Below are 25,772 nucleotides of genomic sequence, written 5' to 3'. Positions count from 1 at the left end.
AACCTGGCTGTGGTTTCAGACTTCCTATCTAACTCATGTAGCCAATTCTCATCAAGAAGTACTTCTGTGTTACCTGAGGTGAACAGGGCTGTGTCATTTTGAAATCTAGTTTCCTGTTTGGGGGAAAAAAAAAAAATCAAAGTTCAGCGTCTCTTTTTCCCTTCGAGAGGACAAAGACGCTGCAATGGAAATTTCCTGCTAATTCCATGAGGACATGTTGGCGTCAGCGTCTTCCAAGAAAAAGCCTGAAGGGTAGAGTCACCTTTATTTCCCCTTCGACCACCTTATTCTCCACGATGGGAGTCTGGGCATGGTGTACGTTCCTCTCTGCCACATGACTGCCAAGTTGGCACTCCAAGAGCAAATAATAGTAATAATAACTTCAGTATGCGAGCAGCCCTGGGAGTGTGTGCGTCAGTCCGAGAGCCGGGGAAGGAGGAATGGGGAAGGGGGAAAGAAAAGCATCACCTAGTTCATGAAACTAGAAACCCTTTCTTCCACTTCACTCCTGCTTACATCCAAAGCAGCAGCACCACAGATCCACATGGAAACTGGTAGAAGAGGTGTGCTGGCTCATTATTCATTCCGTCCTTTTCCAAGCACATCGTCAGTGCTGTGCACCATGGCTCAGACACAAATATCTTAGAATTCTGGAGATGGACGTGTCCCTCTCCTAATTCGAGGTTTCTGGGCTTCAAACTGTCTCAGGCCCATTCTAACCCCTTCCCCTTCCAACATGCGAGCGCTCGACGGGGATAGTCCAATGGTTTCTTCTGCCACATAAAGAGAAGCAACAGCCATCTACTACTCTCTCTGGCCACAACTATTTCATAAAATAAATGCCATTTCCATGACAAACTGAAGCCCAGAAAGACACAATAACTTGCTCAGAGTGACACAGGTAGCTAGTGAAGGATTTAGGATTAAAACCCAAATGTCTATGTCTGTACTGTCATAAATGAACTTCCTAAACTCTGATGTATTAAAAATAAATTAAAAGATGACTAAAATTTATCGTGTACTTCAAAAATACAATGGATGTAAACATTTTGTTGAAGGATGTTACAGAAATAAAAAGAATTTAAACAAAACAATAAAAAAATAAATAAATAAATAAATAAAACCCCAATGTCTAGCCCGTTGCTGTTGTCCACATCCTGCCTTGTGCTCCTCCAAACAAGTCCCTGAGATCTATCACCGACCCTTTTCTCTTACCTTTCTCATGGACTTCTTAATCCTTTCCTTTAAAAAAAAAAATACACAAACTTTGCCTTAAAATATTATTTGCTCTCTGGAGTTCCTGTTGTGTCACAGAGGAAACGAATCCGACTAGGAACCATGAAGATGAGGGTTCGATCCCTGGCCTCGCTCTGTGGGTTAAGGATCCAGCATTGCCGTGAGCTGTGATGTAGGTCGAAGACGTGGCTCGGATCCCGTGTGGCTGTGGCTGTGGTGTAGGCCGGCGGCTACAGCTTTGATTCGACCCCTAGCCTGGGAACCTCCACAGGCCACAAGTGCAGCCCTAAAAAGCACAAAAAAAAAAAAATATATATATATATATATATATGTGTGTGTGTATATACACACACATATATATATATTTGTTCTCAATCCAGAAGGATGAGGGAAATAAAAATATGTCATCGCTGAATACAGCTCACAAAAGAGACCAGGTTATGCTACCCGGCATCTTCATGACAAGTCTAAAAATTATTGTTAGGTAACAGCTCTGACTTACAGGATGCAGACCTCAAGATTCCTGGGGGAAAGACCTGAGGTTAGTTTGCTTTATTAGAAGGCACTGTATTATATTAAATCATATCTACACAGCCAAAGGGAATGTTCAACAATCATGCTTGTTGATTTATCCAGGGACTGGAGGCTTGTTAAACAGGCAAAAGCTGTTATCTTGATTTTAAAATGTGCAGAATTGAGTATGACTCATCTATTTTGAATGTCAGCACATCATGAATTCCCCAACATGACAGGAACAGAGAGATCAAAGTAGTTACCTATTGAACAAATACCTTTGAGAACTTGTGTTGCTCCTCCAATTCCCAAGAATCCACTTGCTCCTTAATGAGCAATTTCTTTTTTCTTTTTTTTTTGTCTTTTTAGGGTCACGCCCATGGCACGTGGAGGTTCCCAGTCTAGGGTTCAAAGCAGAGCTGTAGCTGCTAGCCTACACCACAGCCATAGCAACGAAGGATCCGAGCCGCATATGTGATCTGCACCACAGCTCACGGCTACGCCGGATCCTTAACCCACTGAGCAAGACCAAGGATCGAACCCTCAACCTCATGGCTCCCAGTTGGATTCTTTTCTGCTGTGCCACAATGGGAATTCCAATGAGCAATTTATTCTTTAAAACTGCCTCTGCTCCCCACTTAGCCCTCATACGTGTGCAGACCCAGGCATTCAGCAATGTAGGCTGCCTACTAGTAACTGGATGCCAGCTTTGTGTCGGTGACTTAATGCATGCTCCTTTATCTAGTCCTGGGAACTCTGAGAGGCCAGGACATTTTCAGACTGGGAATCTTGCTTCAGGTCACACAATTCACCAGAAAGGTTAGAAACTAAACCAGGCAGGTCTAGTCCTAGATCTAGTACCAGGATCTCAGTCGTGGCATTCTATCCCCACCGAGCCACCACTGCCCCCACTGCAGTCCAGACAGAGACAAAATATCTATGTGAGTACAATGGATCCGGATGCAGGAACACCAGGTAGGAAATAATGCAGAGGAAGTGAAAGGGATGTGGGGTACCCAGGTCTGGTCTCCTTTCATTGTCACAGTGAGTGGTGTTGTTCATTTCCACTTGGGTTATAATACTGACCCTCTTGGCCTCCAGAACCAATCTCGATGAGGCCAAAGAAGGGTGCTTCATCAGCCTTCCAGTTTGCTCTAGAAACAACATTCTAAAGTGGAACTAACTGACTGCCATATCTCTCTGCCTTCGTGAGAAAGTAATGATTAAAACGGTGGCTGGGGTAGCTTAGAAAAAGTCCAAACAACTATTCAAAGAACTCAGATTCATGTTCCTCCACCTCTGAAACACAGTGAAACCCAAGGTTTCCCGTGCTCCAAAAGCCTTGTCTATATTGTCTATATTGCGTGACTTGGATCAGAGCTTGAAAAAGTTTTTTTTTTTTTTTTTTTTTTTTTTTTTTGCTCTTTAGGGCCATACTCCGGCATATGGAAGTTTCTAGACTAGGCGTCGAATCAGAGCTACCTCTGCCGGCCTATGCCACAGCCACAGCAATGCAGGACCCAACCCACATCCTCACGGATAGTAGCTGGGCTCTTGGCTCATTTCTGCTGAGCCACAACGGGAACGCCAAAGAGCTTGAAAAATCTTGATTATGAAGTGTTCTGTAAGGACCCCTCATGGCCTCTAAAACTTCACAACCTGAGGGGTTTGAGAGAGTCGAATAATTTTTTTTTTTAAGTACCCGCAGCAAACCAAGGCTCTTCCTCTCTTTTAAATCAAATGCGACATCTAAAAGGAAAGTCTGATGTTGAGGCCACTTTACAGCTGCTGAGAAAGCCCAACAACCATACGGTACCTCACATTTATCGGACTAAGGGGTTGCTGTATATCAAATTCTCCTAAAGGTAAAAAAACAGCCAAGGAATCTTAGCCAGATGTGCTATGAAAGACAGAAAAATGTTCTATATGAACTAAAGATTATAAAACTTCCTTTACTTGCCTGGAACATAGTAAACCCTTAATAAATACTTGGTAAGTAAACAGTTTTCCTTCATCGCTTTTTTTTTTTTTTTGTCAGAGCACTAAGCATAGTATCCAACACAAAAGGTATTGAGTACTCCAGTGTAAGTCCATTTTGCTCCAAGCAGGCCCCAAATAAAAATATGCAGCCTTTCAAGCAAAATAAACAAGCAAATACTCTTTTGTTTCAGAAAAGGATTCACTGCAGGATCCTATTATTGAGACAATTCACCAAAATATGAAATATGATCTAACTTATACAAATGAGATTCACGTGCAACTTTCAAAGAACTCCATAAAGTGAGATCACTTGTAAATCTACCGAGTCACCCTTCTCAAAATAAGAACACTGTTCAGAATGTCCACAGGGATTCCAGGCTTGGCTCTCCCTTACCCTCCCCACCCACATACCTCCTCCATTTGTCTGGCTGATTCCTGTGTGTGTCTCAGCCTCAGAAAAAAGCATCAGTTCTTCCAGGAAAACATCCCTCATTCCCCAAACCAAAACAAACAAACAAACAAACAAAAAAACACCCCAAAACCCCCACCAAAAAACAAAAAACAAAAACAAACCCCACCCTGTCCACATCTGTGTCTTTAAGTTATTCCACCGTATCATCATTATGTTTTTACGAGTCATTCACTCAACTAAAACTGTTCTTTGCTTAGGGAGAAATAAGTCTGAAGCAGCTCAATTTTTCTACTGAGCTTTAAAACACTGTAAGTCCTCAGTAAATATTTATGGAATGAATGAATATATTACCGAGATAAAAACATAGAGATTGTAGGGTGTGGCTGATGAGCACACGAAGGCAAATGTAGTCTGAAAGTGTAACTGGAAGCAGTGGGTCTGACACGGAGTTTGAGAGGCGGGATGACTTTGAAGTAGCCTGATGGAGGGCTACACGGAGAGGCTAAGAGGGAAGGAATGAATCAAACCTCAGGAATTTCAAGTGATGAGGAACATTTGCCAGGAGGCAGCAGAGATCATGAGCGTGGGTACAAGTACAGAGAGACAGGGCCATGGCTTAGGAGGTTTGGTCCTCCTGGTCAAAGATCCTGCCTCTGATCTAAATCTAGACGATGACAGCTGCTGCTGGCATTACCGCCTTGTCATCACCAGTGCCCTGTGTGCGCCGCAAGCCCGGTGTCTCTCATTCCAGCACTTCAGTGCCATGCAGAGGGACTAAGCCCTTCTTACAAAAGCATGAATAAAAGGCCTATAAAAGTGGCCGCAGCAGGAAACGCACAAGAGGCAGCCTCTTACCTGCTGGTTCTGATAGGCTGTGACGTGGTGAACACGGTCTCAGGAAGTTGAATGTTTTCACTCCATCCCCAACCGGGACAGGTTTGGTGGGAGAAAGGTCGCTGCTGAAATCCTTGCGAATCACGTGAACTCGAGGCTGGTATTTGTGCATGGAGTGAAGAATGATCTGAAACGAGGAGGGGACACGTCCGTCACTCCGGGGTTGCCTCTGAAGTCCCTACCTCTTTTCAAGCTCTCAGGCAAACAAAATCACAAGATAAAAGCTTTGCAGGATGAACACAGCTGGGGGTGGGGGGTAGGATGTGCAAGAAACGGACAACCAGTGTTTGTGCCCACGGCTGGAAGGACTAGGTGATGGACAGCATCATGTCACAACGAACCACAGAGCACAGGATCCCCATCACAGGTAGTGAAGGCAACATGTTCATTTTTATCGGGTAAATACTGAATGAGTTGGCTCTTGTACCAGGAGGCAACACCCCACTACAAGGTTTCAGAACCTTTGCTATGAGACAGGCGTTGCCTCCTGCTTCAAACTTTTCACATGGGCTCATCTGTCTTTAAATTCTACGAGCTGTTCTTTGCACTTCGTTATTGAATTTATGGTCATTCTCTTACAACATGCGAGAGTGAAGGGTGTATGTGTGTTTGCCCTTCCTCAGAAAATTACCATTTCCCTAAAGAAAGGAGCCAGGGTTTGGCTCCCTCTTCCCATAGGATCTTCCCATAGCATCCAATGTGGATCCTGGCAGTCCGTGAAAGTTCAGTATGGGTTTTACTACCAAAAATAAATTAACAGCATCAGGTGCACCAATTCTACCTGGCAAGCCCTAAGGCCTAGTCCTCTCATAAATTCATAAACGTCTTGTGGTGGCTCAGTGGCTTAGGAACCCAACTAATATCCATGAGGATGCAGGTTCGATCCCTGGCCTCGCTCAGTGGGTTAAGGATCTGGCGTTGCTGTGGCTGTGGCATAGGCCCACAGCTGCAGCTCCAATGTGACCCCTAGCCTGGGAACTTAACATATGCTGCAGGTGCAGCCCTTAAAAAAAAAAAAAAAAAGACAAAACAAATTAAAAAATAAACTCCTTGACCAGTCAGCCATAACTATGCCTACAACAGTTACTCTGAGTGCTCTGCCCTGTGAATTATCCTACTAAATGTTGTGATTCTACTACCAGATGTTGTGATTCTACTAAACATTCTACTAAATGTTGTGATTCCTTTATCCTGTGTTTCTGTCTGAATTCTCCTGACTTGACGGTGCATTCCTGGAGCACAAGAACTCCATCTGATAAACACAACTTGATGCAGAGCAGACGTGGGCTAATGTTAGATTTGTACTAAATGTAATCTCACAAGAGGGAAAAAAGCCCTTTTATGCTTATCTACTTAAAATGACTCAAAGTGGTAGAGAGATTCTTATTTTACCTATTTGCAAAAGCTTAAGGCTGTCAGCTCCATAGCAAAGAAGGGGAAGACAGAGGAAGGGGTGGGGGGACATGGGATTCCTCGACTCACGTGTCCTTGATCATCCAGTTCATTGTTGGTCAGCTTGAGTTTGTCGAAACTGACCACCTGTCTCATCCAAGTATCTCCAGAAGCTAGAGAATCAGGGTGTATATAGACTCTCGGGGGCACGGGGGAATCAGCGTTGCCAGCCACCATCCACTTGGAGCTGTGATACACATATCTGGGACAGAGAGAGAGAGAGAGGGCGATCCGGGGATGCAGGGAGGGAAGAAAGGCCCGGGAAGCAATTAGGGACAGGAGGGAGGAGACATAAAGAGATGACAAGAATGGATTAAGCAGAGAGAATACAAAGGAGAAAAAGGGAAGGGTGAATAACCAGGGAAAATGAAATAGAGATGGAAATGGAAAACAAGATGGGTGGGGGAGGGCAGAAAAGGGTTGTGGTTAACGATCAAAGCTGTAGCTCTCACAAGGAAAACATTCTCACAGCCCTCTTGCTTTCTTCTTCCTCTCCTTGCCTTGCACCCCTGTGTGCACACAGGCATCCTGAACCCACGTGCTTAGCGATGGAAAAGGTATTTTACTGCAACCTTTCACCTTTCAAATGCAAACCATATAATCCATTGGCCACTTGCTCAGGATTTGGTTCCTTATTAAAAACATCTTCCATATTGTCCTATAAAACACAGCCATGTGCAGAGAGACCCTCCAAGCCTCTCACTTGTTAACCATTTCCTAGCTAAGAACCGGAATTTTCAATGAAAACGGAGGCCTCTGGCTTAGCGCGACCTTTCCCAGAAACACCATCAACCCCACCATCTTCCCAGTGAGTGTTTTCTTTGATGAATCCAGTTTTGAACGTCATCATCTTCCACATTATTTTCGCACAAAGCCACTGGAGACGAGACGTTGTTGGTAGCAAAGAAAAGGTCAGTTTTCCAGCCTTTGCCAGTTGCCCTGTGATTCGGAAGAGTGTTCTCCACGAACCTGACACTTCCCTGCTATTCAGTTCGAAAGACCACATGGGACTTGGCAAACAGTGGCACTCAGTCCAAATCACAATTCCCAAGATCTCCTAAAACAGACTGGAAACCTCTCCCTTCCTAAGTCCCGCATCGAGACCACTTCTCTCTTAGTCACCTCTCCCTCTAACATACGGGTAACGCTCTTCTTTACCCACCTCCTGCCTCCAAATTCATGGGCTTAGGGCCAAGTTCCGTAACATTTAAAAAACGAGCCATGACTCATTGATTTGACTGAGTGCTCAAGAGATCAATTAAGCCACAACCTGCTTTATTTGTATTTTGGTTGATTTGCATTGCTCTATCAATTTCTGCTGCACAGCAAAGTGACCCAGGCACACTTGCTTTAGACAAGATCTAAGTGTAAGCCATCCCAGAGGCATGGAGACCATGTTGGCTTTTAATGGCTTGGAAGGAAAGTTATTTAGCAAACTTGTTTGCAAGCCATATTAGTGACCAATAATTCTCCCTAGCTAGATGTTCTTCTCGAGGTCTTACCCAGTTCTCCCATTGTGCCCCTCCATCATCCACAGGGTAATCCACCACTTATATGGCTGAATGTACTACACTAATCCACTTCTCCTTCCCCTTTCTGAAATAAGTCATCTCAGCTAACTTAGTATTTCATAAACCAAATCACTCAATATGTTCATCACATTTAATGTTAACTGAATTAGTTTCAGACTTAAGATCCATTTGAGGAGTTCCCATTGTGGCTCAGCACAGGCTAAGCACACCAAAGTCTAATCTCTTCTGGAGTTCCCGTCCTGGTGCAGTGGAAACAAACCCAACTAGTATCCATGAGGATGCAGGTTCGATCCCTGGCCTCACTCAGTGGGTTAGGATCCAGCATGGTCATGAACTGTGGTGTAGGTCGCAGATGTGGCTCAGATCCTGTGTTGCTGTGTGACTGTGGTATAGGCTGGCAGCTACAGCTCCGATTTGACCCCTAGCCTGGGAACTTCCGTATGCCATGGGTGTGGTCCTAAAAGGACAGAAAAAAAAAAAAAAAGATCCATTTGATTTTTGCTCCTCTGGCAGACACCATATAACTCCATATAACTTTAGAGAGATGTTAAGGTGGACTCCAAACCAAACCATTACTGAGTTCTGACTTTCTACCTCTAGTGACTACTTTCCTGCCTTGTGTTCTGCCACAGGCCATTGGCACATCCTTCATCCTTGTTCCCTGTACAGTACATTGTACAGTGAACTATTAAGATGCTTCATCTAGTGAGTTTACAGAACCATCCTGGGATGCTGGCGATGCCCACAATTCCACATCTCAGAGTCATCATTACCTGTATCTTTTATTGTCCACAGGTACAATGTCCATTGCTATGTAGTATTGTTGGTGTGGATCTAGGCCGGTGATTTTCACTCTCATGGCAGGAAACATCCTCCTATGAAGGGGAATAAGGTAGGAAGCTCAGTGACCAGAGAGGGAGAGGTAGCAAGAGTAAAAGCTTGATGAGTGTCTTCTTAATAGGAAGGCTAAGCACACCAAAGTCTAACCTCTTCTGGAGTTCCCATCATGGCACAGCGGAAAAGAATCCGACTAGTGAACCATGAGGTTGCAGGTTCGATCCCTGGCCTCACTCAGTGGGTTAAGTCTCTGGTGTTGCCATGAGCTGTGGTGTAGGTCGCAGATGCAGCTCAGATCTGGCATTGCCGTGGCTGTGGTGTAGGCTGGCAGCTGTAGCTCTGATTCGACCCCTGGCCTGGGAACCGCCATGTGCCATGGGTGTTGGCCCTAAAAAGAAAATTAAAAAAAAAATCTAATCTCTTCTAATTCTCCAAGTTGGCTGTTGTTTTTTTCACTTTGGAAATTATCACTATCAGCAATACTGAGGATTTACATTGCTGAAATAGCACCTTTTCTTAACTTAAATTGAACTGTTTGCTTATTCATATACTCCAAGAGCTCATACATACCCTGCTTTATACTATTAGTTAATCTTTAATGTGAGAGAGACAAGAAACGTACAGATAGAATGTGTGTACATATATTTACTATTAGACTACAGCATTCTTAAATACATTTATACTCTCATACTTAATACACTTCTAGTTATTCCCCAAGGAGTTTATCACAGCTGATTGCAGTGATGATGAAATATTTTTGACTGCATCTACTTGAAAATGGCCACGCAGAAATAATATCTCAAGAAAAGAAGAAAAAAAAAAAAAGGAAGGTGTTACCAGTTCCCAAACAAAGACCACCAAAGTTTGTTTGTTTTTTTTTTTTAACACATAAAACTATAGAAAAATTTCTGCAAGTTCTCAGGCTGTCAACGTGTGTGTCAGAGGAAAGACCCTGTGGAATAGGGAGCAAATACCAAATGAATTCTAGTGGCCTCTGGGCAATACCTTGTTTCTACCACAATGGCTTGTTAAACTTGCCAAAGCAAGTGAGGTCAGGATGTGGCGCTTTACAACCATGCTCCTAATTGAGGAGGAGGTGAGGGAGCAGCCCCAAAGAGGTATTGAGTTTCAAGGAGTCTAAAATCAAACCCACCATTCTTCTCTAACCCTAAGAAAGAAGAAAAACATCCAGCTCTTTTGCATGTCATTCATTTAGGAGCCAGACATAAAAAGTGCTCAGTTCAAAAATTTGGATTGCCCTGTGCGAGTGTGCTCTAGGGTACTTGTACACAAAATGCTGCATTAAGCTTAACCATCTGGGGCCAGTTAGTTGAGCTGGGCAGAGCACGGTGCTAATGAGGTCAAGGTCACAGGCTTGATTCTACATATGGCCTAATTGGCTTTGCTCCATTTCACGGCCATAGACCATACCCTGACCCCAGGCAGCCATGCTGCAAATGTGCACTGGTTGTTTACATGAGGGGCTTTCTGTGCTGGTCACACACTCCACTACTCATCAAAAACAACTCAAAAAGCAATAGGTTAGTGACATCATAATCATATTTGGGAGGGAAGCACAAGAGGGGCCATAGACCTTAAATAGCGATGGTGGCTGATTCTTAAATATGCGCAAAGAATAACATATAATTAGTCCTTCTTTCCCACTTTATACCTTTCAGAAGCTTCTATTGGTACATCATTTTATATTTTCTTTCTCTACTCTTCCAAGTTTAATTTGAAAGCCTTCTATTTTAGTCTCATGGTAGGCTAATGAAATTTGATAGTGGGCTGCTCAGAATGACTAAATCTAACATTCACTATAGGGAAGGCACTTTGGACAGAAATTTGGGAACCTTGGTCTATATATAGATAGATAGTTAGATAGATCATTAATTCCCTTCTTAAGAACAATGATTTAGGGTTGCCCTGTGTATATAAATGTGTGGAGAGCATCTTGCCAGGGCTGGAAGGTCCTTTCCCTTGCTATGTGAGTTAAGAAAATGTGGTGCCTCTCAGCCATCTATAGAGGCTGCATGCCATCGAAAGAGAAGAATTTATTTTTTTGATGACTTCAGGTAAAGGGACTAGATGTTTTTAAATTCAATACTGTTTTGTCTGGAACGTATATACGACCTTGAGTGGAGAAGCTACCTGTCTCCTTCCAGTAACCAGGTTCTAAAATGAATGAAGTGTATGTGGCTCTGGATAAGCCATTTAACCTCACCTCACCATCTATAAAACAAAGGAAAGGAACTAAATAATCCTCAAGGGGACCTCTTGATTTAAAATCCTATGGTGATATTTGAATTCTTAAAATCTTACCAAAGTTGCTTTCTCTTTTTGTCAGTATTTTAGTACAGAATATCAAGCAACATCATAATGCCCTAGAGAAAAAGCTATCTTTCATAGCCACAGAATGTGTTTGGTTTTAATTTTCTGCCTAAATTTAGGCCAATTCTGTTGACGTCCAAACCCATTAATCCTTATAAATACTTCTGTCCATGGTGCTGATCGTGCAGGTTATGTTGGTACAAAAATTGAGGGCTCTGTACACTCCAGTAGGTCTGAATCAACAGGATTACAGTTTGGGATATGAGGAGAAATAGACGGTGACTAAGATCTTTTGAGAGGGAAAAGGAACAGAGGGTCACCCATAGCCAACATAACTAAGAAAATGGAAATTAGAATTAAAACGGAAAAGGACACTATTGAAAAATTAAGCGAAAAGGGAAGAATTGACTTGGGGAATGGGGAGGCGATGATGCAAATTCACAGAAGAGGAAGACTTCTTGGCATGTTTCTGAGCAGTTCTGGAATTACTTGGGCAGAGTTACATGCAGCAATAGCCATTCATGAGGCAACACAATATAGAAGCAATGAATGCAGTTCCTGAACCTAAATAAAGGGATACTGGGTAAAGAACGAACTGTGTGTCTGTGCTGAGAATCCCTGGATATATCCGGGGATCAAGGTGAATTTGTGAAGATTGAGACATGGAAAAGAAAACACTGCAGAAGAAAACACTGAGGTCACAGGAGAGTGTCGTCAAGGAGATGCTCAGATTAACAAAATTCACTGAAGTGCAGGCAACAAGGGAATGATACCAGGAACAAAAGCGACTGAAATACGCAGACCTAATAGTAGTAAGCAAAAACCTAAAATAAAAAATGGAAAACTTTATAGACAAAAAAAAATGCAAGATTTCCCTTCTCACTAAACCAATGCCCTGTCCGAAAACTAATAAAGTAAAATAAAATAAAATAAAAATTTTCCCTTGAATTGCTGTTTCCTTCCAAGTCCTAATATCTCAAAATGTAGAACAGGAGAGAGTGAAACTCAAGTAACCAAAAAAAGGAGGTTTTTGAAAATAATTCTGAAAAATAATATTGAAAGGAGTTCCCTGGTGGCCTACCACTTAAGGACTCAGTGCTGTCACTGCTGTGTCTCAGGTCACTGCTGAGATCACTGGCTCAGGTTTGCTCCCTGGCCCAGGAACTTTTGCATGCCATGGGCACAGTCAAAAACAAAAAGTAATGCCGAAGGTACTTCTCTTTCAAAGTTGCTCCTCCTAAGAAGTTTTTCAATGGTTTTCTTCTCAACAAAAATGTAGAGTATGGAGAGTGTTTCAGAAGAGGATGAAAGTGAATCTGATTTAAGTTCATTTTAAGCTCATCTTTTCATGATATATTATTGTATTGGGAAGTTCCTCTATATGCATTCGAATGAACTGGAGCCAATCAAAATACACGTTAAATGTCCACACTCATGAAGACAGCTTATGCTCAGTAAGGTAAGTCTTTTGGTCTCTCTGATGTGGGACTATAAAGATTGGCTTTATAAACACAGACGCAGGATAACTGTTTTAAATTTAAGTAATTTTTCCTACATACTAAAAACTCAGTCCAAATTTATTTTTATTTAAATTATTTTCAGAGTTCCCTGATGGCTTAGCAGTTAAGGATTCAGCTTTGTCACTACAGTGGCTCAGATTCGATCCCTGGCCCCAGAACTTCTGCATGCCAAGGGCACAGCAAAAAAAAAAAAAAAAAAAAAAAAAAAAAAAGAAACCCTTTAGTTTAAAAAAAAAAAAGTCATTTCCACTTTAAATCCAAGGGCCATTTCTTAACAGTTTAGAATTATAAACAGTTAAAACAACTGTTTTGGAGCCAAAGAGATTTGTGTAGACTACTATCTGTGTACCTATGCGGCCTTAGTCAAGTTCATTAACCTCTTCCAGCTTTTGCATCCTCATCCATGTATGGGGTTACTATACCTTACCTCATAGGATTCCTGTGAAACTTAAATAATGTAATACATGTTGACTAATCAGAACAAAACAGATACTTACCTATCAAAAATTTTAAGACACCAGTAAGGGAGTAGCTTAATTAGCAGTGTTTACTTTGAGAGAAGCTGGGTTTTGGAAACTTTTATCATCCTGCATAAACAGTTTTGAAAGTATTTCTACCATATTCCATTGAAGTAATAATTTTAAGCCAACAGTAAAACACAATGGATCAATCAGCAAGGCTCCCAAACTGCACCAAGCCCAGCTTTTACCAAAAACAAAATTCTTACCAAAATGCCTGGCTGGCTTAAACGCCCTAGAAGATGCAGGCTTTTTCTCTTGAAAACACTGGATAGTGAGTAACACTTGTTTAGAAATCTATTGTTTGGCTGTTTTATACCATGGATCTCCAGTATTAGCTGGAATATATTTGCAGGCAGAAAATGTTTGCAAGGGTAGAAGTGATTTATGTTGGAGGGGTCCTTGGAGGAAACTAACAAAATCACGATAAACACAAGGAACGCACTTTATCAAGACCTCCAGATGTCAAAAAGCACATGCAGGTTGCTTTAGCTTCACCACTACTACCTACCGCAAACAAGAGAAAAGAAAATGTAACAGCTCCCACGTTTGTTCTCCATTCCATGCAGAGGAACTTGGCCTTACCTGCCTGCTTTGGTGATGATCATCTCAGTTCCAATGTCATGGAACCTCTTCCAGAGGTCAGCACATTGCAGCTCCACCTGAATCTCCTCCATGGAAGACATGGCAGCAGGCACAGGGCCTGCAGCCCCAGGGCCCAGGTCAGAGTGAGTGTCAAAGGAGCAGGAAGTCCGCTCAGTGAGCACCTCAGAGTCTGAACCAGTGCTCTGCTCGGAATCTGCAAAATAAACAATCAAGCCTTAGGTGAGAAGCTGCTCAGCAGCCCCCACACACCCGGGGCCCTAAAAGATGGAGGCAGGGTGGGGGCCACGATGAAGCAGGGAGAGGGGTGAACAACAGGAGACTTAAAGCTGGGAAGCTCCAGAGCACAGCGCTCAGGGTATTTTATTTTATTTTTTTTTTTTTTATGGTTTGTTTTTGTGATTTACGACCTTCTTTCAGGTTTCGTGTTTCCAACATGACATCTGGCATTTTAGCAAATTTTAGCAACAGCTGAAGAAAATTGGTCCACAAGAGGCAATATAAAGAGTACTAATGTCACCATGTTGAAGGGAATGGAGCCAAACTGGGGCAACGAAATACACAAATGCCATATTTTTAAAATAATAATAATCACAGACTGTAGCTCCAAATTTAGATTCATCTATTTTACCTGGAGGGAACAGATTCAATGCTAACAGCAATGTATTTCTTTAATTTCATACCACTCCGCATCACTGCCCATCAGTCAGTTACTTTTAAACACAGTGAGTTTTCCTCCATAGATAGGAATATATATCCCGATCATTGAAAGTAATGAGACACTGTTTGGGATCTTTAGAAACACTTTGTTGCGTATTTGAGTAAATGGCTTTTCCTAAGTCCAAGCAGGCCATTTTGGATGGGGGGAAAAAAAAAAGTCTGTTGTGAGGCAAAGATGGAAGCATATGGAAAAAGTTACCCAAGAAGGCGGTGAAAACAAAGGGAATAAATGAGTCTGGGAGACACCTTGATTGGTTTCTAAAGTACGGGCAGAAGGGACAGCTGATGCAAACAGGAAGGTAGGATTGAGAGCAAGCAAATAAAAAGCTGGCATGCTGGGCCAGATGGTCCTTCCCCCTGTGTCTTCTGTTCTCATGAAGGGGGGAGGGGGGCGGGCAGGAGGGCTGTAGACCAATGGAGAAAGCTAGATTCAGATTTACGAGAGAATTTTCTGTATGTTTTCAGATTTTTTTGCTTTCACAGGCCCTATGCCAAGAACTATATCCCCTGATATTTTCCAAACTCGGGTTAGCTGGTACAATTTTCTTACATCAAACGATACTGCAAGGACTTAGTTCTCTAACCCACCCTTAACGTCTAGGATTCTGACCGTTGCCCCTATAATTAAATACACACATAAATAAAGGTTGAAAACAACAATGTCCTACTCCAACAACTGGCTTTTCGGTGCTGTCAAAGGCCATGGCCTCTTGGGCACCAACTAGCAGGGTGGAAGACCATATTGCTGCCACCCCCACTAACCGGAGCGAGTGTCCAGGCCTGAGAACAACCCACCTCACGATGCCTTTCGTTATCTTTCCTTCTAGCCCTAATGCGTTCTTCTCTCAAACCCAGGCAGCATCCCTGGCAAGAAGCCCCCATAGCTTTGCAAAAGCCCTCAGGAAGCAAACGGGCATTTCTCTCCATCCTCCCCAATCCCTCCCCCTTCGCCGCTGAAGACATTCAGTATCAAGCAGAACTGAACCACGCCCCTAACAGGGAAGTGACTGCCCCAAATCTTCAGTTATCCACAATCACGCATCCAGTGACCACCTTCATTTAAAAAAAAAAAAAAAAAAAAAAAAAGAGTGATATAACTGGGTTTTACATGTCCAAGCACATACTTTTATACCTCGGACCAAAGAGGAGCTAACGCTGGTCTCCTTCAAGTACAGAACAGAGGAACTCCTTGTCTAGGATGAGAGCGGCTGTTGAATGGCGCATCTTCACACTCCTCTGATTCTATACGCCATTCAGCAGCAGAGCCATTATTTCATCACACGCTCTCCAAGCACAGTCATCTGACCTCTGAGACAGGGGTTCCCAAGTCCCAGTCTGCTTGTGCAGTAACGCCAAGAGCGCCTCCCTTACCACTAGCATTGAGGATTTTTCAAGGACTTCTCAAAGAAAGATTTGTTTTTTAAAAAATAGTCTTGTCCTACCTTTGGGAGCAAAGTGCTATGAAATCTCTTTACCATAGAGTGCTATAGTTATGAGACAGTTGGAAACACACATCCTAAGTAGGGCCCAGCCAAAATTTTGGACATATGACTCCACCAATGTGCGTTTAGGAAGGGGAAAACGAAGGGAAAGATACCGCTGTACTAAGTGATTAATTTTTACAGGGAGCCAAACTGACGCTGGCATTGGAAGGGGAACTATGGCTGGAGATTTAGGAAGTAGGAGACACTGCTCTTAACTCTCTGCATCTTCTGGAATAAAACAGGTACTGAAATGAAACATTACATGGATTAGTGAATAATCTTGGACAAGTCACTTCCATAATGCACCTATTTCTTCATAGTGCAATTAGAAGGGCTGAACTGAAAACTTTCATAATCTCTTCCACCGCTCATGGCTCAAAGAATGTAAGAATCCTTCCTAATGCAGCTTTCAGGGATAACCCAGGCAACCTCAATTACAAGTATCAAACTTACAACTGTCTGGGCAAGACAAGTTAAATGAGGAAAAAGACCAGGGGTCCAAATTCACATTATCATAGGAGTTAAAGGCCGGAGTGGGTATTCCATTTATAGTCTCAATCAAATCAATCAATAAGCACCTATCGGCATGTGGCCCTATATGAGGTACCAAGTAGATAATTTGAAACAGAATCCAGACCTTGAGAAATTTCCCAGTTAGTGTTGATTAATTATGTGTTTATTGAGTGCTTACTATGTGCCCAGCACTGTACTAGATTCTGGGGCTCCTCTGAAAGGTGGTTATAGTACAAGTGGAAACCGGCATCACTCAAAATCAGAGACCAAGACAAATACTACCGTGCAGTTGTCCACACCATTACATAGTTTCCTGTATGTCTCATAGGAATCGGGGGGGGGGGGTGGGGGGGAAGGGATGCGAGGGTTGGAACATTCCTGGAGAACCCATGGTTACTAAGAAAGAAATGCCCAATGTGGAAGCATAGGCACTTTTTTTCAGAAAGAGGATTTTCGGAGACAGTTATTTGTCTCCTTGGAAATACTCGGTGCTCCTAAACTTTCACTCTTTCGCAAAATAAAGCCGAAGTGACTTTTATATACAGAATGCATATTTGAAGTAACGTGAATGTATCATCTAATTTTCCATTCTTGTTTTTGGCTGCTCCGTGATATGAAGACGTTCCCAGGCCAGGGGTCAAACCCGTGCCACAGTGGTGACCCAGACCACTGCAGTGACAACGCTGGCTCCTTAACCCATTGAGCCACACGGGAACTCCCATAATTGTTTCATTCTTGCTTGTTTCGTAACCACCACTGGTTTGAAATAAAATCAACATTATATTTTATGCAGTCTGTTTTTAACTCTGAGGATAGTGAGGGCTACCTGGACATAAGCTACTCTACTATACCCTTAAAATAGTAATCTCAGAGTCCAGATCAACAGCCTAGGTAAAAATAAAGTTTAATTCTTTGTAAAATATACTTCTAAGTCAAAGTCATGTTATTTAGGCTAACCAATTAAGTTATTATTTCAGCTATTAATCAGAATGTATAGGCGTTCCTGTCGTGGTTCAGTGGTTAAAGAACCTGACTAGGAATCATGAGATTGAGGGTTTGATCCCTGGGTTAAGGATCCAGAGTTGCTGTGAGCTGTGGTGTAGGTTGCAGATGTGGCTCGGATCCCGTGTTGCTGTGGCTGTGGTGTAGGACGGTGGCTATAGCTCCCATTTGACCCCTAGCCTGGGAACCTCCATAGGCCTCGGGTGTGGCCCTAGGAAAGACACACACACACACACACACACACACTCACACACACAAAAGAATGTATAATCAAGTTACCTAAGTCATGAACGCAAGAAATGAACAGTAGGCAGGTTATTTCAATCAAATCAGGTCACCTATTCAGAAATGCAATCAGTCTTTTTTTTTTTTTTTTTTTTTGTCTTTTTGTCTTTCCTAGGGCCACACCCGTGGCCTATGGAGGTTCCCAGGCTCGGGTTCAAATTGGAGCTGTTGCCACCGGCCTACGCCAGAGCCACAGCAACGTGGGATCTGAGCCGTGTCTGTGACTTACATCACAGCTCACAGCAACGCCGGATCCTTAACCCCCTGAGCAAGACCAGGGATTGAACCCGCAACCTCATGGTTCCCAGTCTGATTCGTTAACCACTGAGCCACGATGGGGACTCCTGCAATCAGTCTTTTGAAGATCAGAAACACCTCTGTATTTTCAATGTTCTTTCATTCTTGGCAACTTGTGACTTTCTGCCTTCAAAAAAACTAACCATTAGGAACTCATCTGAATGACCTGAAAAGACTTCGTGGCTATCAGATGTCTCTTGTGGATAGTACTGTTAACAAGGGGAGTTGTAGGAAATCAGGAACATAAATGATAAAGTAACATATAACCCAGGAAGTTAAAGGAGAAAACTTTGGGAACCTATGTTAAGCCAGTTACAAGTCACTGGAGAACATTATGTGACTCATAGGATCAAACCAAAAAAGAGAATCTAACCATCCATTCATAGTGTCTTTCATTCTCCATCTCTGACCTATTCCATGTTGATAAAAATGGACACCATAACACTAAGTTCCCAGAGAGTGTTCAGTTTAGCTTAGAAAGAATTCCAGTTCCTAATTCATGCAAAATAGTGTCAATATCAAAATAATATCTCAACAGCAAAATAAAGCCAACAACCCAATTGAAAAGTGGGCAAAAGATCTGAATAGACATTTCTCCAAAGAAGATATACAGATTGCCAAGAAGCACATGAAAAAAAGTCTAAACATCACTGATTATTAGAGAAATACAAATCAAAACTACTATGAGGTACCACCTCACCTGTCAGAATGGCCATCATTAACAAGTCAACAAACAACAAATGCTAGAGAGGGTGTAGAGAAAAGGGAACCCTGCTACACTGTTGGCAGCAATGTAAATTGGTGCAACCACTATGGAAAATAGTATGGAGGTACCTCAGAAAACTAAATATACAACTACCATATGACCCAGCAATCCCACTCTTGGGCATATATCCAGACAAAACTTTCCTTGAAAAAGATACATGCACCTGTATGTTCATTGAAGTACTATTCACAATAGTCTAGACACAAAAAAATGTAAATGTCCAACGAGAGATGAATGTATTAGGAAGATGTGGTATTTATACACAATGGAATACTACTCAGCCATGAAAAGAACAAAATAATGCCATTTACAGCAACATGAATGGAACGAGAGACTCTCATACTAACTGAAGTAAGTCAGAAAGAGAAAGGCAAATACCATATGATATCACTTACACGTGGAATCTAAAATATGGCACAAATGAACCTTTCCACAGAAAAGAAAATCATGAACATGGAGAACAGACTTGTGGTTGCCAAGGGGAGGAGGAGGGAGTGGGATGTACTGGGAATGTGGGGTTAATAGATGCAAACTATGGCCTTTGGAGTGGATAAGCAATGAGATCCTGCTGTATAGCACCTCATAAGTGACTATATCTAGTCACTTATGAGGAGCATGATAATGTGAGAAAAAAGAATATATATATGTATGTGTGACTGGCCCACTTTTCTGTACAGTAGAAAATTGACAGAACACTGTAAATCAGATATGACGGAAAAAAATAAAAATCATTTTTAAAAACTGGAAAAAATATAGAAATTACAGAGGAAAAGATAGTTTCTTAATTTATATTTTACATTATCTAATATAATCCTTCCATTTGATGAGGTGGATATGGCATACATTTTATGTCGACTTTTGTGGAGGAGGAAGATTTTATGGACTAAGAAAAATTTTTCAAAAGTTGCCCTAGAAAGTAGGTCTTCTGCCTCCTGGATCAACAATCAGATCTCCCCAAGATCATACCAGGTTCATTCCTGGCTAAAGCAGTCGGTAATTCTGTAACCCTCCTCAACTATACTGGTCATCCTTACAACTGAAATGGCTTAACATGTTTGATCTTGGTCAAGTCACATAACTATTCTGGTCCCCATTTTCCTTAATCTTTATAGCATATCACATGCACATTTAATTGGGGTGCTATAAAGTCCCTCTTGAGCTGAATGTTTAACAGATGGATTAGTAGCACAGCTTAAAGACCAAGTCTAACAGCAGCAACCCAACCACAATAAGTTGATTTGGTTGACATGCATGGAAAATGCCCTGACGTATGTGTAATTTGACCTAACTTCAAAATGAGATACTATTAAAATGTATTTCACAAACTGCCAGGTGATTTTCATCTCCACTTAGCTAATAATTTTGAGGAGTCATTTATTTCTACAGTTAACAAGGCACATTTATGCCTAGGGCGCTCCTGCTCCCCAGGAGTAGGGTCTTGAGAAGTCACCTCATTTCCTGGAGCCTCAGTTTCCTCATCTTTACTATTTCATTATCTTTACTATTAGGGTAAAAGGGAAGATACCTTCCTGATCAAACATATTTATATATTCATGAGAAAAACAGAATCTAATGATTCTGCTGATAACAACGTTAGTGACTGACAGTGAAATGAACATAAGCTCACAAGAACCAGCCCAACCCAAGAGTTAATAGTCAACATCCACTGAGCACTTACTGTACATCTGGCACTCAGCTAAGACTTCGCATACATTACATCATCTACAGAACAACTCTAAGAGTTATTTTTTAATTTTACTAGAGCAGAGCTGTCTTGGAAAGTTGTTAGTTTCGGTGTATAGCCAAGTAAATCAGTTACACATATACAAATATCTATTCCTTTTCAGATTGGTTTCCCATATATGTTATTACACAGGATGAGTAGATTTCCCTGTGCTCTACAGGAGGTCCTTCTTACCTATTTTATGTATCGTAGTGTATATATGTCAATCCCAACCTCCTAATTTATCCCCCCCCCAACATTTCCCATTTGGTAACCATACATTTGTTTTTGAAACGTGTTCAGATTCCACATATTAGTGATCCCATATGGTATTTGTCTTTCTCTGTCTGACTTACTTCACTTAGTAAGATAATTTCTAGGTCCAACCATGTTGCTATCAATGGCATTATTGTGTTCTTTTTATGGCTGTAAGAATATTATTATCTGCATTTCAAATATTATTGACAGCCAAATCCACATTATATCAGTTCTACCTCTGAAGGACTGCAGGCATATGAAACTATATTTAATTCCATTTCTGTTCCACAAAACATTCCTGCTTTGAATAGACAGGGGTGTATATTAATGTACCAAGAAGGGGCAAACAGGTTCTTGCTCTGAAGAAACTCACAATCTGGACACACAAACTGTTAAAGAAGAGGGTCTATGATAGATTCTCTGGGAGACACAGGAGCCGCACTAAGAGGAGGTTTGAAGAGCAAACAAGTCAATGACAATAGGGGCAAGGAGACTGCATGATGTGACGTTTGAGAGTGGGCCCAAAACTTATATGAGTTTTATATGAGTTCAATATGAGCAAGCAAAGAAATTATAGGGACAGAATTTCAGGCGGTGGGAATAGCCTAAGTAAGGATTTGTCATTTTTAGAGAATTTCAAGCACACTGATATGACAAGAGCTTGAAACACGTAAGGGAAGAGGGGAGGGGAGATAAGAGATAACTTGGAAAATCAGATTCAAGTCAACAACTATTTATTTAACATGTACTATGTGCCAGTTACTCTTCTAGATTCCTTTTTTTTTTTTTTTTTTGTCTTTTTGCCATTTCTTGGGCTGCTCCCGCGGCATATGGAGGTTCCCAGGCTAGGGGTCTAATCGGAGCTGTAGCTGCCAGCCTACACCAGAGCCACAGCAACGCGGGATCCGAGCTGCGTCTGCAACCTACACCACAGCTCACGGCAACGCCGGATCCTTAACCCACTGAGCAAGGCCAGGGACCGAACCCGCAACCTCATGGTTCTAGTCGGATTCGTTAACCACTGCACCACGATGGGAACTCTCACTCTTCTAGATTCTTGAGACGTCATCAGGGAATAAACAAAAATCCCTGGCCACATGGAGTTTATATTTTAGGAAGAACGTGTCTGTCATAATACGGAGTTTAGAGTCTATTTTCTTTACACCATGGTTTTCTTTTAAACAAAGGTGACGATAGTTCTGTCTTCCCCTCTTGTCTATGAACTCCATAAATGGAGTGTCACGCTTTGCCACACCTCCTGAACGAATGCCATACCATAGCCTGGTCTCAATGGGGAGGATGGGTGGGTGGTAGAAGATTACTGCAGAGTCAGATAAGAGATGCAGAATTTTCTGAGATTAGATGCTCAGGGCCACTTCCATAAGACTGGCCTCAGCTGTTACATTTTACTCAAGGGAGAAAATAGTCGGAAACAAAGAGAAAGACTCAACCCAGATGATAATCAAACAGTTGTTTCTGATGTTGTTTCTGTCAATAACTGGGACAGGACTACACTAAGCAGGACCTCCTATCTGGTATCAGTAGGGCAGTCACTCCTTGGGCCACATCTTAAGTCCCAAAGTCTCTAAAACCAAGACTCCCACAGTCATCTCAGGGCTCTGTTCACACCATAGCAGACATCAGAAGCTTACAACCCAGGCGGCACTCTCAGTACCAGGCTCAAGGGAACGCCTGTTTTCAGTGGTAGGACCTCTGCAGTGGAAATTGATTCTGGGACATCGGATTTTATCAGGTTGCTTAGCAAAATCTGGTGATGAAACTTTTCATAGAGTAATTCTAAATATGGCAGAAGCAGAGCACTTGGCACTGACCTGAGTACGGACTGAGCCCAAATTTGATACCCAGTCCAGAGCTTCAAGGGAATGAACCATAACCCAGGTTGGATTAAACTAAAATCATGATGATAGCCAACACTCAAATGAGCCTGTTAGATGACTTTAGCAATGGAATGAAGTCTCTGAGCTCTCCATGCCCTCCAAGTTCTACTTGGGAAAAGGGAGGGGGGCGGTAACCTGAAGCCTGCAATTCCCATGCCAATAATCCAATTAAGGAGACTAAGAGCACATATCCCTCAGCTGCCTAAAGCACGCTCCACCTGACAACCGGCACCTCTCAGTGACATACAGACTGGGGGCAAGGACCCAATGTCATCCCTGAGAGCTGAGCTTTTTAAAGGGGCTTTGCAAAGAAGCGGCAGTGGTAACTTTCTTTATCTACTTCTTGTCCACCAGACAAAGGCTCAGTGTCATTCTGGGTTCAACCCGTCATACTCCGGCATGCTTTGAAGGTAGACGCAAACAAGAGGAGGGAGAGAACAGGCGCTACACTAAACAGTGGATGTGCATTTATATTTAAGTCTCGTTCAAATTGTCAGAGAAAATCCTAAGAAGCAGGCCTTCCTGCTGCCATTTTGTGCATGAGGAAACTGAGGTCTGATAGGATACAGACGCTTTGCTCATGTTATACAACCAGGAGGTGTCAGCGTGGGATTCGAGTTAGTCTACCACTAGAGCTGATGCTCCTTCCATGAGAAATTGTTCCCCAGTTTTCAGAGCTAGGCCTGCAGAGTTGTGTGCTTCCCACTCTGCACTTGGAAATGCAGAGCCGAGGTTGAGGCTGCTCTGTCAGAAGATGGCTTATGGAAACAAAGGACACTGTCAGTCCTTTGGGGAGCAGAGAAAATTCAAAGATCAGAGAGGACTTTTCCTTTCTCAATAGCAGGGCAGTTACCTTCAGGAGTATTTTAGGTCTTTTTACCAACTTTTTTTTTTTTTTTGGCCTTGCCCGAAGCCCGTGGAAGTTCCCAGGCCAGGGATGGAACCCACACCGCAGCATTGACCTGAGCTGCTGCAGTGACAATGCCAGATCCTTCACCACGAGGCCACCAGCAAACTCCATCTTCACAAACTTAACATTGTTTAACGAGTACAAGTGTAAAAGGCCCTCTGTTGTTGTATTTCACTTTCTCTTCCCATTCCCTGCCGGTAAAATATCCAAATGTGACAGACAGATCATTGCAGATCACTGTCAATGTCAACTCACTCTTGCTTTGTCCGGAACATAAGCAAATAACATTAGAAGGTACTTGGAAGACGTCTGGACTTTGAGAAATGTATAATGACAGCACTGAAAGACAAGAAAAGGCAGCTGAGGTAGTTCCCACTTGTGCATAATTTGGTTTATTTAGGCTAAACCGAAGTCAGAGTTCAGGGCACAGAAGTTTTTGATAGTCCTAAACATATATCCATACTTGAGGAGAAATCATCTGACAATTAAATATAAGAAAGCAGTTTGTAGACATCAAAGTATCAAATTAACATCAAAAATTATATGCCAATGATCAAGTTCGTCAGGAAGACCAAGAAAAAAAAAGGATAATTATGGGTCCTGGATTTTCCGGAACAATCCTAATTTCAAATATTTTATTTCATTCTCCCCATAAAATTAAAAGTCCTGAGACCGACTTTTGGTTCGGAAAATTTTCTTGATGAAAGCATAGAAAATACATACATGGACCAATCAAAAATTGGTCCCCAGCCACATGCAAATGTTCAGATCTAAATACCTCTTGCCTCAGAGGTCCTCCGAAAGTTGATGTGAAATGACTGGGTGGTCTTCACGATGTACCCGCCAATTTTAGGCCAGCAGCTGTCAACACAGGCCCCTCCCCGAGGCCCCTGGCATTCTCTTCTGGGTAAACTGACACATTAGCTCATCCCAAAGCCAGTGCTTATTTGCTCTTTGCAACCACAACTAATTCCAACCTCCCACCACCACCCCAGTGAGTACCATAACAGCATCCGATGTCTGCCATTGTGGTCTGTTGATTTCCATCCTGTGAAAAGGAGCCCTCCCCCAAAGGCCCTATTACACCTTATTGGGATATTCTCACTGCGCACCACTAAATAAACAAATCCATACTAATATGCAAAAGGGGAAGAGTTAGCAGTGAATTTCCAAGCAACACGTGTGATTTAACTATAACTTCCGAAGACAGTGCCCTTGGAGGGGCAATTTCAAACACGTAAGTAGCATAGACATTCAAATATGGCCAGGAACATGCAGTACCCTTCAAACCATACTCAGACACCATTAGCTACACCGAGTTTAAAATCCACCCGACCTACTATGCCAAACATAAAGAACCATCCTACCTAATGACTGGAAGAGCAAAATGGCTGATAAATATAACAACCTCTCCAGTAATTTTCTGAATTCATCCACTCAATCAATCATTTATCTATTCAACAAGTACTTATTGGTTATCTAGCCTGGGCCCAGCAATGTGTCAGTACTGCGAGTGGCACAAACTTAAATAAAATGAGTTCCTATGGCCTCAGGAACTTACAAGAGCCCTTAACAGACAGGACAGGATAATAAATAATCTAATAAAAGCAGAAGAGTCAAAATCCAGCATGGCATACAGCATGATGAGGGGCTGTAATTCAAAAGACCAGATTCTTTTTTTTTTTTAGCTATTTCTTGGGCCGCTCCCTCGGCATATGGAGGTTCCCAGGCTAGGGATCTAATCGGAGCTGCAGCCACCGGCCTACGCCAGAGCCACAACAACGCAGGATCCAGCCTCGTTGCGACCTACACCACAGCTCACGGCAATGCCGGATCCTTAACCCACTGAGCAAGGCCAGGGACCGAACCCGCAACCTCATGGTTCCTAGTCGGATTCGTTAACCACTGCGCCACGATGGGAACTCCCAAAAGACCAGATTCTGAAGTTCATCTCTTCTTTTCCTGTCTAAGCTCTTTTTGTTTGCTTGTTTCACAATCAGATATTTTTTTATTGTGAGAAACAGTACGCTTACAAAAAGGGGGATATCACCTTAACCAGCGATGAATAAATGAATGCTCGTGTACCCA

General features: G+C 42.4%; 1 protein-coding gene across 1 annotated transcript in view; it reads right to left on the bottom strand.

The window, feature by feature from the left end:
* The window catches only part of TBX15 (T-box 15), a 113,390-nt gene that overhangs the window by 35,268 nt on the left and 52,350 nt on the right, over positions 1-25,772 (bottom strand). Inside the window, 6 exon segments of the mRNA XM_001926903.7 lie at positions 4,997-5,019; positions 5,022-5,042; positions 5,045-5,162; positions 6,518-6,689; positions 8,793-8,894; positions 13,811-14,024. Of these exon segments, the coding sequence (XP_001926938.5) occupies positions 4,997-5,019; positions 5,022-5,042; positions 5,045-5,162; positions 6,518-6,689; positions 8,793-8,894; positions 13,811-14,024 (650 nt within the window).

This window comes from Sus scrofa, chromosome 4 (assembly GCF_000003025.6).
Source record: "Sus scrofa isolate TJ Tabasco breed Duroc chromosome 4, Sscrofa11.1, whole genome shotgun sequence".
Taxonomy (NCBI): domain Eukaryota; kingdom Metazoa; phylum Chordata; class Mammalia; order Artiodactyla; family Suidae; genus Sus; species Sus scrofa.
Note: the sequence above shows the minus strand (reverse complement) of the source record. Positions and strands in the feature narration are given on the sequence as shown.